Source organism: Piliocolobus tephrosceles, chromosome 14, assembly GCF_002776525.5.
Source record: "Piliocolobus tephrosceles isolate RC106 chromosome 14, ASM277652v3, whole genome shotgun sequence".
NCBI classification, from domain to species: Eukaryota; Metazoa; Chordata; class Mammalia; order Primates; family Cercopithecidae; genus Piliocolobus; species Piliocolobus tephrosceles.
The window spans coordinates 42405632-42422291 of record NC_045447.1 but is presented as its reverse complement, the minus strand read 5'-3'; the positions used below and the strand labels follow the sequence as shown (position 1 = coordinate 42422291).

The following is a 16660-nucleotide window of genomic DNA, read 5'->3' as shown; positions in this document are numbered from 1 at the left end:
CCTGCCTTGGCCTCCCAAAGTGCTGGGATTACATATGTGAACCACTGGGCCAGGCCACAAAGTACATGTTAATTTTATAATTGGAAGTCAGTAACTTTGAAATAATATTGCATAAAATTGTTCTGTACTGAGCCTCTCTGATTTGGCCTGACCTCCCTTCCCAGTGGGCATGAATGGACGCGGCTTTAGAGTAGACTGCAGTGGGAAAAGCCTGGGTCGGGAGTCAGAGGGAGCCTCCCAGCTCTTCCTGAAGTTCTTTCCTCTGCCTAGGATGCCCCTGCTTCCTGTAGGCGAGGCCTGGCTCAGATGCCACTTCTACTGTCCCTTCTGCTGGAGCACCCATCATTCATCACTCTGCACTGCCTGCCATTTATCTGTTTACATGCCTGCCTCTTCCTTCTCTGGGCCTCAGTTTCTCCTTCTGTAACCGACACGATGACTTGGAGGCGGCATTCCTGCTCCCTGGGACTGGCTGCAATACTAAAGAAAACCACACAAGGGCACTAGAGCCACACTGGTGACTTCCTGCCATCCTGGTATGATCAGGCTTTGGAAACGGTCTCCCAAGCCAGAGATGACACCAGTCACTACAGGCCTGGGATGCTCCCACCCGGGGAGTCAATGAGGAAAGAAATGGCTCATTAAATCTGAGAAGAATCCTCCAGCCCTACCCTAGTCTTCCCGGAGCTGCACTGGCCAAGGTGACCCTTGGAGCTGGTCGCCCTCAAGCACCCCAAGGCATGTGGAGAGGGGCTTGCTGTGTTGCCTTGAGCGTGCCTCTGTCCCTGTCTGGGCCTCCATTTCTGGCCTGCCCTGCTGGCTCTCTGTGCAGGGATGAAGGCATCTCACGGCCCACCGCTTCCTGTGGATCTGATGAGGAAGGGGTTTCCTGTGCTCAGTCTCCTGCTCCTGGTCACCAGCTTGTCCCATCTGTTTCATGCTCAACGTGTTTTAAATTGAACTGAAAGAGAAATACCCACCACCACCACCACCCACCACCACGCATAACACAGTCTAGAGGTGACCTTTCCTCCCTCCCTTCAGGAAATTCCTGGTGGCCGAGCACTGGCATTGCCTGTGACCACTTGGTCCTGACCAAGCTCATGAATGTTTTCTGTCACCAGGACCATGTGCCAGGGCTTTGCCTTCCCCGAGCACAGGCGTTCCCCAGGCGTGTGTGTGTGTGCGTATGTTGGGACATGGGGGTGTTGGTGTCAATGCTCTGAGGGAGTCTGACAGAGGTGTGGATTAGGGGACACTGGGATGTGTCGGGGAGGTGGGGGAGAGAGGGAGAAGAGGTGAACCAAAGCCCAAGAGTCCTGGGGAGTTGGGGAGGAAGGGGGGCAGCAGGGGAGACAGTCAGTCACATTCTTGAAAAGGAGAAGGAAAGGAGGGAGGAGAGTGGCAGGTAAGTTCCTGTGGGGACGTGGGGGTGGGGTGGGGAATCACTCCAGAGCAGGTCCCCAACATGCTGGGGAAAGCTGTGCCCCCTCAGGTGTAGGTGAGGAGGGTCTTGGGTGCAGACCTTCCCGGTGGACCTGGGCTGCCTAATGCTGTCATCATGGTGGCATCATGGCGATGGTGGCAGGCAAACTGGCAGATTTTGTGCTAAGACTCATGTCCTGCCCTTCTCTCCTTAAGAATTCAGCTCCTCTAGGAAACAGGTGGCCAGCATCTCCCCGTCTTTGGGGAGATCCTCCCTGCCCTGCCCTGTTCATTTGCCTCTGTGGGATGAGGCCTCTGGAGTCCCAGGAGTCTGGCCACCTCCCCTCAAGGCAGGCTGCACCACATCAGGCTCTGATGGACTCACCCTGATGATTCTACCACCCTGTTACCTCTGCACAGACCGTCCACCCGGCCAGGCTCCCTGCTGAACTCCTACCATCCCCCAAGGCCCAACTTTTCCCTGACTGCTGCAGACAGATTCAATTCTCTCTCATCTGGGATCCTACAGCTCCTTGGGCTGTTTTTACATACTGGAAACTTCTTGAGGGCAGGGGCTGAGTCCCATTCACCCCTGTATCCACCAGACCTGAGGACCAGTAGGTACTCAAGGAATGTCTGCTGAACAAATTCATTTATTTCCATTGAGCTCATTAGGCCTCTTTCTTCCTCATAATTAGGAAGCAGAAAGGTTGCTTTTACCTTTAACAATCCACCTTTGGAAGCTGATGGCAAGAGCTCAGCTAGATTCCTGGGGCACATGGCTGCATTAAAAAACAAACAAACAAACAAAAATCATGCATGCCTAAGGAGGTGCATTTAAATGAGACATTGTGTGGCCAGGCACCCGCCTGTAATCTCAGCACTTTGGGAGGCCAAGGTGGGAGGATCCCTTAAGCCCAGGAGTTTGAGACCAGTAGGCTGGTCAACATGGCACAACCCCACCTCTAATAAAAATGGAAAAATTAGCTGGGCGTGGTGGTGCATGCCTGTAGTCTCAGCTATGTGGGAGGTTGAGGTAGGAGGATCACTAGAACCTGGAAGGCAAAAGTTGCAGTGAGTGGAGATTGTGCCACTGCATCCCAGCCTGGGAAACATAGCAAGACCCTATCTCAAAGAAAGAAAAAAAAAAAAAGACCAATGGTAAACAAGATACTCGTAGTATATTAAGAGCTTCACATTAAATATTCATCATTATACAGTGTGTCACATAGAACTGGAATGTTACAAGAGACTTCAGAAGTAGGTGGCTGGTTTGAGCCTCCTGGCAGGGACGCAAACAGCCCTAAGGAGGGAGGTGGAAGGGCTGAGGGGCACCTGTGTCCTGAGGGCGCCTGTGAACAGGTCCCTGTGGGGTTCTGGGAGGTGCGCCCACAACTAAGACTGTGGGCCCTGCACTCCCTCCGGACAGCTTGCCGAATTTGGTCTTCGCTGATCACCAATTCCGAAAGGGTGGAGAGACAGTTGGCTGGACAGCTGCCTGATTCAGCCAGGACCCTTCACAGGTGTCTGTGGGCCAACACCAAATGCCAGCCTGCTCTGCTGGCAGGGCTTCTACCTGCACTGACCCGAGGGCTGCAAGAGCAAATGGTGACCCTGGCCGCTGGTCCTTGCCAGGCCCTTGGTCAATGACATCACCACTTCTGAGAGAGCGTCTGGGGAGCTACTGGAACTTCATGTTCAAAATCTTACAAAGGGGGCCGCTGGTTCTGGAAATAGGCAGAGCGAGCCTGTGGGCTCCACCCTGTGGACTGGACACCTTGTGGGAAGCTGCTTCAGGTTTCCCTCCTGCCACAGAGGCCACAGAGGCCACACTCAGGCCCCAGAAGCACCCTGGCCCACAGCCGCCCTGTGAGGACAGGGCCTGCCTCCTGAAGGCTTGGAGCCTTTGCACCCCTTCCTGTGAAGGGCTGCGCTGTGAGCCTCTCTCAAGGAGAGCGTGTCAGCCTAGGCCATTCTTCTGACTTCAGGACAGGACTGGCAGGCAGTGGGGCCCTCTTCCCCTACAAAGCCTCCTTTCTTTCTGCGGGCGCCATCCTGTTTGGGGGACTGCCAGAAGGGCCCTTGACTCCTCAGCGCTCAAGGACAGAGCTACTCAAGTGGTCAGGCATTATGGTCAATAATAAAGCCAGCAAAGAAGGGAGATACAGAAACAGCCGCTAGTGCTGGAGGTTCTCAGACAAAATGCCGAGGGCGCGACGTTGTGTGGCAGGAGCTTTTCTTTTCTCTCAAAGAAATCCAGCTCAATTTTTTCCCCCATTAATTGGCAGCAGATGAAAAAAAAAAAAAAAAAAAAAAAAACCCAAAACAAAAACCAAACCAACGCCAGTAACCTGAATGCAAGTGTTTCTGAAAGGGAAAAGCTGTTTCAATTGTTAGATGTCCAAGAAAACATGAATACAGGCTGACAGAGGAAACGGTCACAATTAGAGGAAGAAGAGGGAGAGGTTCATAAAATTAAGGGAAAAAAATTCTTTTCAGCAGCTCCCATCCTGTAAGCTGGCTCCTCTGCTGGCCTCTGTCCCTTAGGGGCTCGGAAGGTTGGGCCTCCCAGGGAAACTTCAGGAAGATGAAGGCCGGGGACAGAGGGAGGGTCCCAGGAATACCCTAAGAGGCCACGTCAGGGCCAGATGGCACAGCTGCCAGCTTCCACCGAGACCCTCCCAGAGCCTTTCCTGAGGAGCGATCTGCCCGGAAGACTGTCCACAGAGAAGGACTATGAGGGGCAGCCCCACCCAGCAGCCTCAGGAAGTGGCCGGACCTGAACTTGCCAGGGTGAGAAGTCTCACCCTCCTCCCCCGCCGGAGGGTTGTCCCCCCACTTCCTCAGCCTCTCATGGACCTCCTCTGAGGATAAGCCTTGGGGTCCAGGCTCCTCTGTTTGGACAAGTGCCAACTCCTCACTCATCTTGTCATTTCCCACCTACCCTCCCACTCCCCAAAAGGAAAGCATGAATCCTTCCAGGGCATCCCCGCCTTCCTCCCTCATTGAGGGATACTTTAGGAAACGCCAAACAGGCAAGGAAAGGTTTGGCTTCTTTAAGAGACTAGACCCAGGTCACAGCCAGCATGGTCTCCATGAGGGTTGGGCCGCATGGACTGCCAGACAGGGCCCGGGAGGACGACCCAAGAGGCGGCTGGTCACTCAAGACGGGTCGCCAAGGGCAGGGCTTTGCACAAACTGCTGAAGTCTGTGCAGCTACCTAAAGGGGCAGGCCTCTGTCCCAGCTCAACATGCGGCCTTGGCGAGTCCTCCTGTGTCTTTGCAGCTCAACAGTGAGCTGGAATCACCTCCAAACAGTCTCTGAAGACATGAGCAGCGCTGATGTCTGAACCTGCTGATGACGTTCAAACTCAGCCCCTTGTGCTCTGCCCAGGTGGGCCAGGGATGACAGTCGTCAAACTTCCAGTTCGTTCAGACCAGCTGGTGCCTGGCGAAGGCTCTGGAACCATGGTATCTCCTTCAGGAGAGGGCAGCCACACCTTCATGCTGCTGGCTGGGTGGAAAAAGCAGGAGAGCTGAGAAGCTTGTAGCCTCATCGGGGCTGCCTGGCCTGTGTGGGAGGACCCTGCTGCGGCCAGCAAGAGAGGGTGTGTGTGTGTTTGTGGGTGTTCTTGTGTGTGGAAGCAGTGTGGACCACTGAGGGCTCAGTGTCCCTGGGGGGTCAGGATTCTGCCTCCTCCATGGGCAGAGTGACAGCAAGGCCATGCAGAACCAACGAAAGAGCACTGGCTGTAGAACCACTCTGCTGCTAGTGAGCTGTGTGGCTTTGGGCAGATGACGTTCCTTCTCTGTCTCCCTTTCCCTACATGTTAAATACCTCCCAGGTGGTGCTGACAGATAGTGGGGACAGAGCCCTTTGTAGCCAGCTGGGTGCTGTGTCCGGGGGTTGGGGGGTGTCAACACAGACATCCCACTGCAGGTGGGAAAGACCGGTTGTTTGATCAACACTGGAGACTCCTGACTGTGTCCACTGCTGAAGCCTGAACTCTGAGCTCTGGGTGGACTCCCAGAGTGCTACCGACTGCCTCAGCCCAGTTGCCAGAGCAGATGGCTCTGGTGTCCAGAGCTGCTGAGGGCTGGAGCTGAGGCCTCGGCCTCCCTCCCCTCCCTGGGGCCTGCCACAGCAGTAAGCCCAGAGGAGACACACCTTGCTCTGGGAGTGAAACCAGTAGACAAGCACTGACCCCTCAGAGACCCTCTGCAGTATATCAAAAAAGGATAAGGCTATATATTAAATGACTATTTTATTTACATACCCTATTCATAAATAATTGAATCCTCTTTTTGACTGCACAATGATTCCTTGAAGATCGCCTAATGATTACACTGAGTGACTACAAGTAGATCAGCAGGCTTACCCATCTGTGTGTGACCACATTCTCACATCTGTACTCACACGCACACTCACACACACACACACACATACACACCAGCGGGGGCGGAACGCCAGGGCCTCCGGGGCTATCAAAGCACCAGCATTTGGCTCCCAGCATCCGTTGGGGGCCCCTGTGGGAAAACTTTGCCCCGTACACAGGTGTGAATTCGAGACAGCTGGAGAACAAAGAGATGTCAGCCAGGGAGCTCCCGCCCCACCCTACCCCCACCCCTCGGAGCTGGTCTGCCTTTGTTCATCCTGGAAGGCATCTCTTTGGATTTGCAAATATTTTAATTCACAGAAACTCAAGGAGAGGGTGGGGGTGGGGGCTGGGGTGGTGTGTTGGCCGCCCCTCTGTCTTTATCCAGGCCTTCTCCAGCCCCCATAAGTGGCAACAGCATTCTAGAGACATGCAGTGGTGTGCTAGTACCATACACACAACACAAATGACATAGCCAGCAACAGTGGCCGGGCTGGTTGGTGGGGGGCCTCCGGCACCTCCAAGTCTCAGGCTCTGTCACAGAGCAGGGCAGGTCTGGTCTGCTCACAGGGTCCTCACAGCCACGGGGTAGAGGAGGGACAAGTGCTCGGCCCCTTTGATGGGTAGCTTTCTGGTGGTGTAGTAGTGGATGACTTCCGGGACACTGTCGAATGGAGGGCTGTTCTGACCCAGAATGTATTTCTCTTTGGTTTTGGCCAGTTTCATGTGCATAAAACCCTGGTTGCTCCTGTGAACAAAACACAGAGGTTATCAGAACTACCCCTCTGACACTCAGGCTGAGGCCAAGGGACTCCTCAGCTGTCTGGGACAGAAGGGATCCCAGCCATCAAGTGGCTGGGAGTTGCACCTCTCCATGCCAGGGCCAAGGCCCAGGACCAGATGAAATGCAGCTGCACCCAAGTGCACCCCCAATTCCGGCATCTGACCTGGAACCAGCAGCAGCTGCCACGGCTACAGGAGAGCATTCCAACACTGAATGATTCTAGGGGCTTCTTCAGAAAAACAAAACAAAACTTAGTCCCTCTTTCTACTACTAGTGCATATCCCTGTTTAAGCCTTGCCTGACAGGTGCAAAGTGTGTTCAAATCCCCAATGCCATGACAAGTGGGTAGGGCAGGGGTCATTACCCCCAGTTTCCAGAGGAGGAAATTGTGTGGCAGGGATGGCAAGTGATCTGTCCTTCCCTTTCAGTAGTAGAAAACTGTCACTGGGAAGGGGCCACCCAGCCAGGGACTACATTTCCCAACCTCCCTTGCAGGCAGTTAGCCATGTGACTCAGCTTAGCCAATGCAAAGTGGGCAGAAAATCTGTACTACCTGCCCTCTGCATCCTCCCCTTCTTCATAAACCCTGTCTCTCCCAAGGTCCAGCCTGTGTTGTCTCTGCTGGGTGGTCTTCCAGGCTCCCACAGGCAGAGCTCCTTCCTTCATCTGGTGGCACTGAGGACATGCATGCCTTCCTGAACTGCAGGTACTTAGCCACCATCCCAGCTCCTCTGAGCATGCCACAGAGGAGGGCCCAGTCTATGTCCACCATTGCTTGGCTTCAGACTTGCCTGGGAGGAGCCTCCTGAAGTCTGCTCAAGGAAAAGCAGTGGGTGGGTTCCTCAGAGATCAGAGCAGAGCCTGTGTACTCACAGCCCTTGGAGTCCACCTGCATCTGCTCACACAGAGCCAAGGCCACGGTCCTCCCACCAGCATTTGCCTGGCCCCAGAAGACCTCTCCCAGCTCTCTCTGGGGCTGCAGCCACACTGGACCCCTCACCCCTCCACCAGCCTGCCTTGGTCCAGGCTGCCGTCTTCCTGCCCACTCAGTTCCACACCTTTTATGATTCCACTATGATTCTGCCACCACACCTGTGGATGCTTTAGATTTTCCAAAGCACAGTCCACTTTATCGGGTGTCTGTCCCTTAGGTAGAAAGCTGGAGCTTCTGACAAATCACCTGCCCCCATCTCCATGGCCTCTAGAAGACTCCCCCAACCTGAGCTCCAAGCAGACGTGAAGGTTTGTAGCCTTTCTACTCCAGCTCTGCCCCCGCCACTGTCGCTCCCACAGGGGCTCTCAGGGCTTGAACACATCTCTTTCAGTCAGGACTGGGCTTCCCAAGCTTACGAGTGCCCGCTCTATTGACATCTTAATTTGGGCTCCAGGACCATTTTCAAATGGACAGAACAAATGCTTAATGAAGTGCGAGCACTAAGCAATATGTCTGCTTATAATAATGTATTTAGAGATGTCACCCTCAGCTTAACGGAAATCGTTGGGAGAGCAATTACATTTCAAGAGAGAATAATTCCTGTAAAGAACTGAAATTTAAATCAAGATTTTTTTTTAAGGCTGGCAATGTTCTAATTACAGAGCCTGTGGCAAGTTCTGCTCCTCAGTAAAGGGTCATTTCACTGGAGAATTGCCTAGACACGTCTGAGAAGCAGGCGGCGCACTTGCTTAGGCTGCAGAAAGGAAACGGCGCGTATATGACAAGAAGAATGTAAAACTCCATTCCAGTGAAGACTCACCTACCCGCCATGCCGAAGAGACCACAGATCTGTGCCAGCTTGGAAAGGGCTGTGATTGCTTAAATAACGCACTGAAACTGTGTGGCTGAGAAAACAGCAGAAGAGTTAAAAAGCTGAGCTCTCAGAGCCACATGCCCAGCTTCGCCTGGAGAACGGGTGTGGGCGGGCGAGAGAGCAGGGCTGGTAAGAAGGGGCTGCAGGTGCCAGGGACACTCAGCAGGGAGGAGGGTGTGACCCTGGGCACATCATTCCCCTCTACGTGCATGCACTGATTGGCCTTATGTTTTTGGAGTGCTGGACCAGCAGGCTTTGTAATTCTCACAGATCTATGCCTGGGAGACAGAGTGGAGGAGGTGTCAGGCAGACAGTCACGGCCGCTGGCGGGAACTGAGTCTGCCAGTGTGCAGGTATGAAGCTGTAGGGGAGCGAGCCAGTTTCATTTTCAAAGTTAGGGGAGTAACTCATATGGATGAAAGTGACATTTCACACTAATTTGTTCTACAGCATCGGGCAAGGGATGTGGACAGTGATGGTGGCAATGGCTCTGACAGTCTGAAACAGACGCTAAGCTCCTCTGTTCACAGGATAGGGGCTTAGAATGGCCAAGGTACAATGTCCTCTGTACCTTGGCTGCTGACAGATAGTGAGTTGGGGCAGCTGCCAGGCTGAGAAGAGTCTAGACGTCCCCTGGAAGTCCCTCCTGCCTGTCTGAGCCTGCTGTTTATCCCCTGCAACACACTCCTATTTCGCCTGTGTAAGCACCCACAAGTTTACCACCTTGAGCCAGGCTGTACCAATGGGGCAGGCTGGTCATGAAGCTCAGAGACCAAGGCAGAGCTGGGACCAGCACTTGGGCTCCATGAACCCCCAGTCTGAGGCCTGACCATTCTCAGGCAGAGGGAGAAAGGCACGCTCACATGCTGACCCTCCCGGGCTCAAGCACTGCACCCCGTGGGTTCCCTAGCCCTCAGGCTGTCCTTGTGCCTTGCTGGGCTCTGTCCCTTCTCCTGCTGCATCCACAGGGAGGCTGACTAGATGACCCCGGGGGGTGCTTCCAGCCCTAGGTCCTGGATTCCACATGTGTAAAACACAATCTGCTGCCTACCTGCTGAGGGCTTCCTGCAGGAAGGGGTCTGCAAGCAGCCTTACACATTCCCTCCATCGCTGCCCTCATCCCCAGTCCTGCTTTCACTGGGCCATCGGCCAGGATTGCCTTCAGGGACAATGCTTCCTATAGGCCAGGCTCTATGTCCTTAAGCACCGAGGAGCAGACAGGGGAGGTGTCCGGCCCAAGATCACACAGTGATCATCAGCAGCCGATGCCCAGAGTCAGTGCTCCTGACCTCAGCACTCCCCAGACCTAAGAGAGGGCCTCATGTAACCCTCAGTGCTCCACGTGAAGCCAGGCAGGGGGGGTGGGTGAGAGGCGTCAGACCCTGAGCAAACATCCCCTCCACACTGATCTTCCGCCTCCACACGCCCATGGTGCAGGGCTGACAGCAGGTCAGAGACAGCAGAGGGGCTGGGAGTAAAAGACAATGTGTGGCACCCACACAAGGGGCTGTACCGAGGATTGGGAATGACATGTTCTGATTGGTGGAGCCCCCAGGACCGCCCCCCAGGGGTCTGAGGTCCCGAGACTATCTGCCAATGCTCGACCAATGCAAGGGTCAGGTGACGCCTTGTCCACACACAGCCAGGAGACATGCTATGACCATATATTCTCATTGGTTAAGGTCCCCATGAGGGAGATGTCACCTAACAGTTGAAGATTTAAAAGCAGCTGCCAGGAGTGGCTTCAGTGACTCCCACCTTCACACAAAAGGAGAGGCGAGCATGAGCAAAGGAAGCATGAGCATTTCTATGGAGAACAGAGGAGTCAAGGAGTATGCCCAGGGATGTGTGGCTGCTCCAGACAGCATGTATTCTGAGCTGCAAACAGTCTAGGGGTCACCTCTCACTCCCCTGGGGTACTGTGGAGGAAACAGGCCAGACAGTATACTACCCTGGCCCAAGGTGCACGGCAAGGCAGGCTGCAGGTGAGCGCAAAGCCCCAGCCCTGCATCCCGAGCCAGGTAAGCTGGGCTCCGGGCCACACCTCCTCCCACCTTTCTTCAAGGCAGCGTGGGCTTCCGCACTTCAGCACCATCATGGTTCAGGGAGGACACTGCCCCCGGGGAGCTTCAACAGGCTGCTGTGCCTGCCAAGCTCCTGCATCAGCCCCGTCTCCTTTGATCGGACATCTTGCGAGGGCAAAGTCACAATGAGAGGTGTCTCTGGTGGGTGACCTGTCTAATGAGTCTTGTAAGGCTGGCAGAGGCCAGGGTGCTGGAGCTGTCACAGGCGTTCAGATGGCTCATTATCATCACAAAAAGCACCTCCTCATCATCAGGATTATCAAACGTGCCGGGCACGTAGGGCTAATAACAGGCCCCACCTCGCAGCGCAATCACAGGCTTTAATAAAACATTACTCAGCCTGCAGCTGCCGGCCGCTGAGCAGGGTATGAGGCCTCACCTCTCGCTTTTAGACCTAATTGCTTGATGCATATTTCATGAAGAATCCTGGGTAATAGTTATGTTAAACCGCTTCTTTTCATGATGAAATGACTTAAAAATACTTGCATATAATATTTATGCGGGAGAAGGATGGAAATTGGCGTTTGGGACTAACGCGTGGGACCCAGTTACAGGACTCCAGACACAGGGGATTTTGGGTTTACCTTAGCTTGAAAGGTGTGCAGGGAGCTGCTGTCCTGACCCAGATGTCCTCAGAACATTAGCCCTCAGGTCGAAACCATCCAAGGCTCCCCATGGCCAAAACGGATATAATGACATCCAGTACTTCAAGAGCCCCTACTGCCTACTGGGCTCTGAGCTGAGCTGTTGCCACATATTATCTCATTTAAACTGCAGAGCAAAGCTGCTAAGTTGTTAGAATGATCACTATTTACAGATGGGGAAACTGAGGCTCAGGAAGGTTGTATCTCATGGGACATGGTAGGGCTAGGATTTGAACCTATGTTTGCTGAACTCCAAAGCCTGGCATTCAGGGCCCAGAAGCTCCCACCACAGCCTCATCTTCCTCTGCTCAGCCACCCGCTGGCCCCTTTCTGCCCCAAGATCTGGCTTCCCCGCAGCTTGGTGAGAACTGGAGGCTGAGAATCCTGCAAGCCCATTGTGATGTTTCTCAGCCGGCTGAGTAGCCCCCTCTGGCCTCTGGGCACACACACATGCCTGGCACACAGCCGAGGCACTGTGCCCGTCACCCATCCATCCATCCATCCATGCATCCATCCATCCATCCAGGCATCCATCCATCCATCCATCCATCCATCCATCCATCCATCCATCCATCCATCCATGCATCCATCCATCCATCTATCCATCCATCCATCCATCCATCCATCCATCCATCCATCCATCCATCCATCCATCCGGGTCTGCCCAGAGCCGGGGCGGTGAGGCCCCATGCGTCCTCCCCTCCAGACATAAGCTCCTCAGGGCAGGCTGGTGGCTGGTCGACCTTGTCACCGACTGCGGCCCAGCAAAGGTTGCTGCACACTGTGAGGCTGGACACAGTGGATGCTTTTTCCAGCCAACAACAGTTCCAGGATGAGCCAGTGAGAAATGGCAAAATGGGAAGGACTAGGGAGCTTCCGGAGGGTCACCCCTGCGAGGTGAGTACACAGGCCCGTGCTTTTCATATCAGAGTCTCCCCCAGGGAGGCCACAGGGAAGAATGCACCAGAGCCCTTTTCCCTTAGGATTTGGAAAGGACTTATTCCTGAGGCCACTCAGCCGCCCAGTGCCCCCTGCCCAGGCCTAAATAAAACATGAATGTGAGACAAGTTCCCTTGCAAAATCGTGGTCTTCTTGAGCGCTGGCCCTGCCCCTCTCTACTCGGGCTCTAAGTGGCTGCATCTTTTCTTCTTGTTGGGCCATTTTGGTATTTTTTACCCCCCACCCTTTCTTATGACTTTATTTTCTATTATCCCAAAGAATGTGGCACCATGCTGTTGGGCCATTTTAAACATTTAAATGTTACACTGTGCAAAGATTCCTGGGCCAGATCGGTGGAAGGAGAGACAGAATGAGCTTGTGCATTTAAAGTGCACTCAACCATCAGCTGCCAGATAATTCCCAGGGGAGGGAGGTGTCGCAGGTCCCCTGGCCTTGGTGAGCAGGGCGGCAAGTGCTCACACTCTGAGCCCTGGGAGCGCCGCCTCCGTGCCTGGCATCGGGGAGGGCCCTTCCACCCCCACAGACATGTACTTGCTTCCGACGGGGTAGAAGCAAACAGGGAAGTTTGTGCCATATTGAAGGGAGTCAGGCCCAGCTCTAACGCTAACCTGCTGTGATTTGGGTGAGAGAACCAGCCTGGAGGGTGACTGTAGCAAGCTACCTCCGTGGTCACCTACCAAGCCTGCAAAATGGGTAGTTCCTGCCATAACCCCACCTGAGGATGGAGATTCTGCCTCTTGAAAGCAGTGCCTTTATGACACAGCTTTTGCTCTCCTCCTGCCGCCTCTTTGACCTCCAGGGGAGTGTGACATTTTGCTAGGTCTATGCCGCTAAAGAAATTCTCCCCTCACCCCGCGAGCAGGATACAGCCACTCCAGCAACATAGTGCTGGAAGATTCGAGAAGCATGGCATTACCCATCTTACCGCCTGGGGACATGCTGCCAAGTGCTCTATGTACCTCCTCACAGCAACATCAAGAGATGGGCCTACAGATTGCAGGGGGGGGAAACAGAGTCAGAGGGCTCAACTGACTAACCTGGGAGTATGCAGCCACTGAGGCGAGAAGTGAGACTGAACACAAGTCCATTGAATCTTCACAGAGCCGGAGTGGGTGCCTGCCTGCCAGGCAGACACATGACCCCGTTCTCCCTCAATGTGTGGTAGACAAAGGGGGTGGAAATCTCTCTGAAGAAAAATAGGCCACTGTTTCAGTACAGCATTCAGCAAAGAGAGGCCCCTGCTATTTTAGCGGAAAGCCAAGAATCCCAAATGCATGGAGAGCTGTAGCCTGGACCTGGGGTACCTCCCTTCAGACACTGCCCCAACACTGTGAGAGATGTGGCTTCACGGCAGCAAGTATTTCAACAGTCCACATCTGTGGTCCAATTACCCAGAGCCCAGGCAGAGCCCAGGCAGATCCCACTCACACAGGGCCTGGCCTGCCTCTGGCATGGCTGAGAAGACCTTAAATGCTCCCTTGGTCCATGACTGGACTAACATGTGGCCTCCCAAGGAATCTGGGAGGGCTGGCATTGTATGCAAGGTACCCACTGCACAGATGAGAAGAACAAGGGCCTGAGGGAGAAGCAACCTGCCCAGTCACCGTGCAAGGCTATCAGGGCTTCCTGAGCCAGGGGACCAGGACGTGAGTGCATCTCACTGTGTGACTGGGTTCTCCAACTGTGTGAGGCGTGTGGCAGGGGGCATGGAGGCTCCTTCTAGCTGAGATGTGCTAAGAGTCAAGGGAGCTGGGATACAGGAGCTTAGGAGGCCCACGCGGCCAACACCTGCATCCCGCCCACAGCTTCCAAAGCAGCCTTCACAGTGACAAGCCAAAGACACACACGCCAAGTTATTGTGAACAAACGTCTCGATGTAAATGCTGCCGAGCGAAATGACGTGATTTACAACCAAATAATTAGACTTTCAATACACGCATCAGCAGCGATTAGCCTTCCCGAGACGCCCAGGCATTTCTCAAGCTCTAAGTTGGCGGCCCAGGGTGAAGGCCTTCAGTAAATCATGACAAAAAGCCATCTCTGGGCGGGAGGCCTTGCAGATGCCTCTCCTGGTGAACATGTAGAGGCATACGGCTCGCTTTAGCACACAAAGCAGTAGGTATGTCAAAATGAACCCATTTTGGTCAATTTTCTCAGGAGAAAACCAACACATTATCAGACAAGAGGTTTTTGAATGAGGGCTCAGGCTGAGGGAGTGAGCCTCCCATTACCAGGGGTTTGTAAGTGGGAAGGCAATGACACTTGGTGGGGGGCATCCCGCTGGATGCCTTTTGTCACTCAGTCCAGCCTGAGTGACAAAGTGAGATCCTTTCTCAAAAAAAAAAAAAAAAAAAACCAGAAAAGGAACTAAACCAGAAACTGGTCATAGATGGTCAGCGGCATTTATTAAGTGTCTACTGTGTGCATTGCTCTGTATGCAACATTTCTGAGGGAGACAAGACACCAACCAGATACTTTGAGATCATTTGGTTCCCTGCCATCATTTTACAGATGACATTGAGGCTCAGAGAAGGGCAGAGGTTTACTCTCTTTCTACAATAAAGCCCCCTGCCCCATGCCTCTATTGTGGAGGATTCTCTGGCAAGACCAGCAGACTGAATCTGCAGTAATGGGGTACTGGGGTAGGGGATGAGGCAGGGGGAGGGGGCATGCAGGGAGGGGAAGGAAGCAGCAATGCCCCCCGCTCATTTCTCATCCGGAGCCACCCCATGGACCCTGGCTCTTGCTAAAGCACAGTGCTCACCCTCACCAGTCTTCCTGGCCCCCTGGTGGGGGCCCCCTCACCAACTGACCAAGGGTGTTCACCAGCACAGCAAGTGGACTCACTATCCACAAAGCACCTGATCCAACTTACAGTTTTATTTAAGAAAAAAAGTAAAGATAAGAAACTCAACAATCCTTATCAAAACCCCAATGTCATTCTTCACAGCAAAAGAAGAAAACAATCCTAAAATTCATGTGGAACCACAAAAGACCCTGAGTAACCAAACCAATGCTGAAGAAGAAAAAGTTGGAGGCATCACACTTCCTGATTTGAAATTATATTACAAAGCTATAGTAATCAAAACAGTATGGTACTGGCATAAAAACAGACACATAGACCCGTGGAACAAAATAGAGATCCCAGAAACAAATCCAAACACATATGGGTCAACTAATTTTTGATGAGGGTACCAAGATAAAAGATAATCCCTTCAATAAATGGTGCTAATAAAATAGATTTCCATATGCAAAATAATGAGCCTATATCTTCTATTATATACAAAAATCAACTCAAAATGGATAAAAGACCTAAATATAAAAATAGAAACTATAAAACTCTTAGAGCTTAGGGGAAAAGTTCCTGGACACTGGCCTTGGCAATGATTTTTTTGGATATCCTATCAAAAGCTCAAAATAAATAAATGGGACTACATCCAAGCTCCTGCACAGTAAAAGAAACAATAAGATGAAACAGCAGCCTACAGATTGGGAAAAAATAATTGTAAACCATATATCTGATAAATGGTTAACATCCAAAATTTATAAAGGACTCACACAACTCCATAGTGGAAAAACAAATAACCTGATTACAAAATGGGCAAAAGACCCGAACAGACATTTCTCCAAAGAAGACATTAAAAAATGGCTGACAGGTTTATGAAAAGGTGTTCAACATCAGCAATCATCAGGGACATGCAAGTTAAAACCACTATGAGGTATCACTTCATACCCAGTAGAATGGCTATCATCAGAAAGTCAAAAGATAACAAATGTTGGCTAGGATGCAGAAAAAAGTAAACTCTTATACACTGTTGGTGGGAATGTAGACTGGTATAGCCATTATGGAAAACAGTAAGGAGCTTTGTAAGGAAATTAGAAGTAGAACTACATTATGACCTAGTGATCCCTTTTCTGGGCATATACCCAAAGGAAATAAAATCACCGTCTTGTAAAGACATCTGTACTCCATGTTCACCGCAGTGCCATTCACAATAGTCAGCATATGAAAACAACTGAAGGTCTGTCAAGGGTGAATGGATAAAGAAACTGTGGTGTATGTATGATAGAATACTATTCAGTCCTAAAAAAGATCTTGTCATTCACCACACAGGAATAGGCCTGGAGGACACTAGGGGCAGTGAAAAAAGCCAGATACAAAAAGAAAAATACTGTATATGGCTGGGTGTGGTGGCTCACATCTGTAATCCCAGCACTTTGGGAGGCCAAGGTGGGTGAATAACCTGAGGTCAGGAGTTGGGAGACCAGCCTGGCCAACACAGTGAAACCCTGTCTCTGCTAAAAATACAAAAATTAGCCAGGCATGGTGGTGGATGCCTGTAATCCCAGATACTCAGGAGGCTGAGGCTGGAGAATCGCTTGAACCCAGGAGGCAGAGGTGGCAGTGAGCCAAGATCGCGCCACTGCACTCCAGCCTGGGCAACAAGAGCGAAGCTCCATCTCAAGAAAAAAAAAAAAAGGAGGCCGGGCGCGGTGGCTCAAGCCTGTAATCCCAGCACTTTGGGAGGCCGAGACGGGCGGATCACGAGGTCAGGAGATTGAGACCATCCTGGCTAAC

The 16660-nt window shown here is 52.5% G+C and overlaps 1 protein-coding gene across 1 annotated transcript in view; it reads right to left on the bottom strand.

The window, feature by feature from the left end:
• Nucleotides 1-5673: 5673 nt before the first annotated feature.
• SHB (SH2 domain containing adaptor protein B) overlaps nt 5674-16660 on the bottom strand; it is a 147079-nt gene continuing 136092 nt past the window's right edge. Inside the window, exon 6 of the mRNA XM_023203137.2 lies at nt 5674-6549. Coding sequence (XP_023058905.1) covers nt 6366-6549 — 184 coding nt within the window. The 3' untranslated portion in view covers nt 5674-6365. The remainder of the gene's footprint in view (nt 6550-16660) is intronic.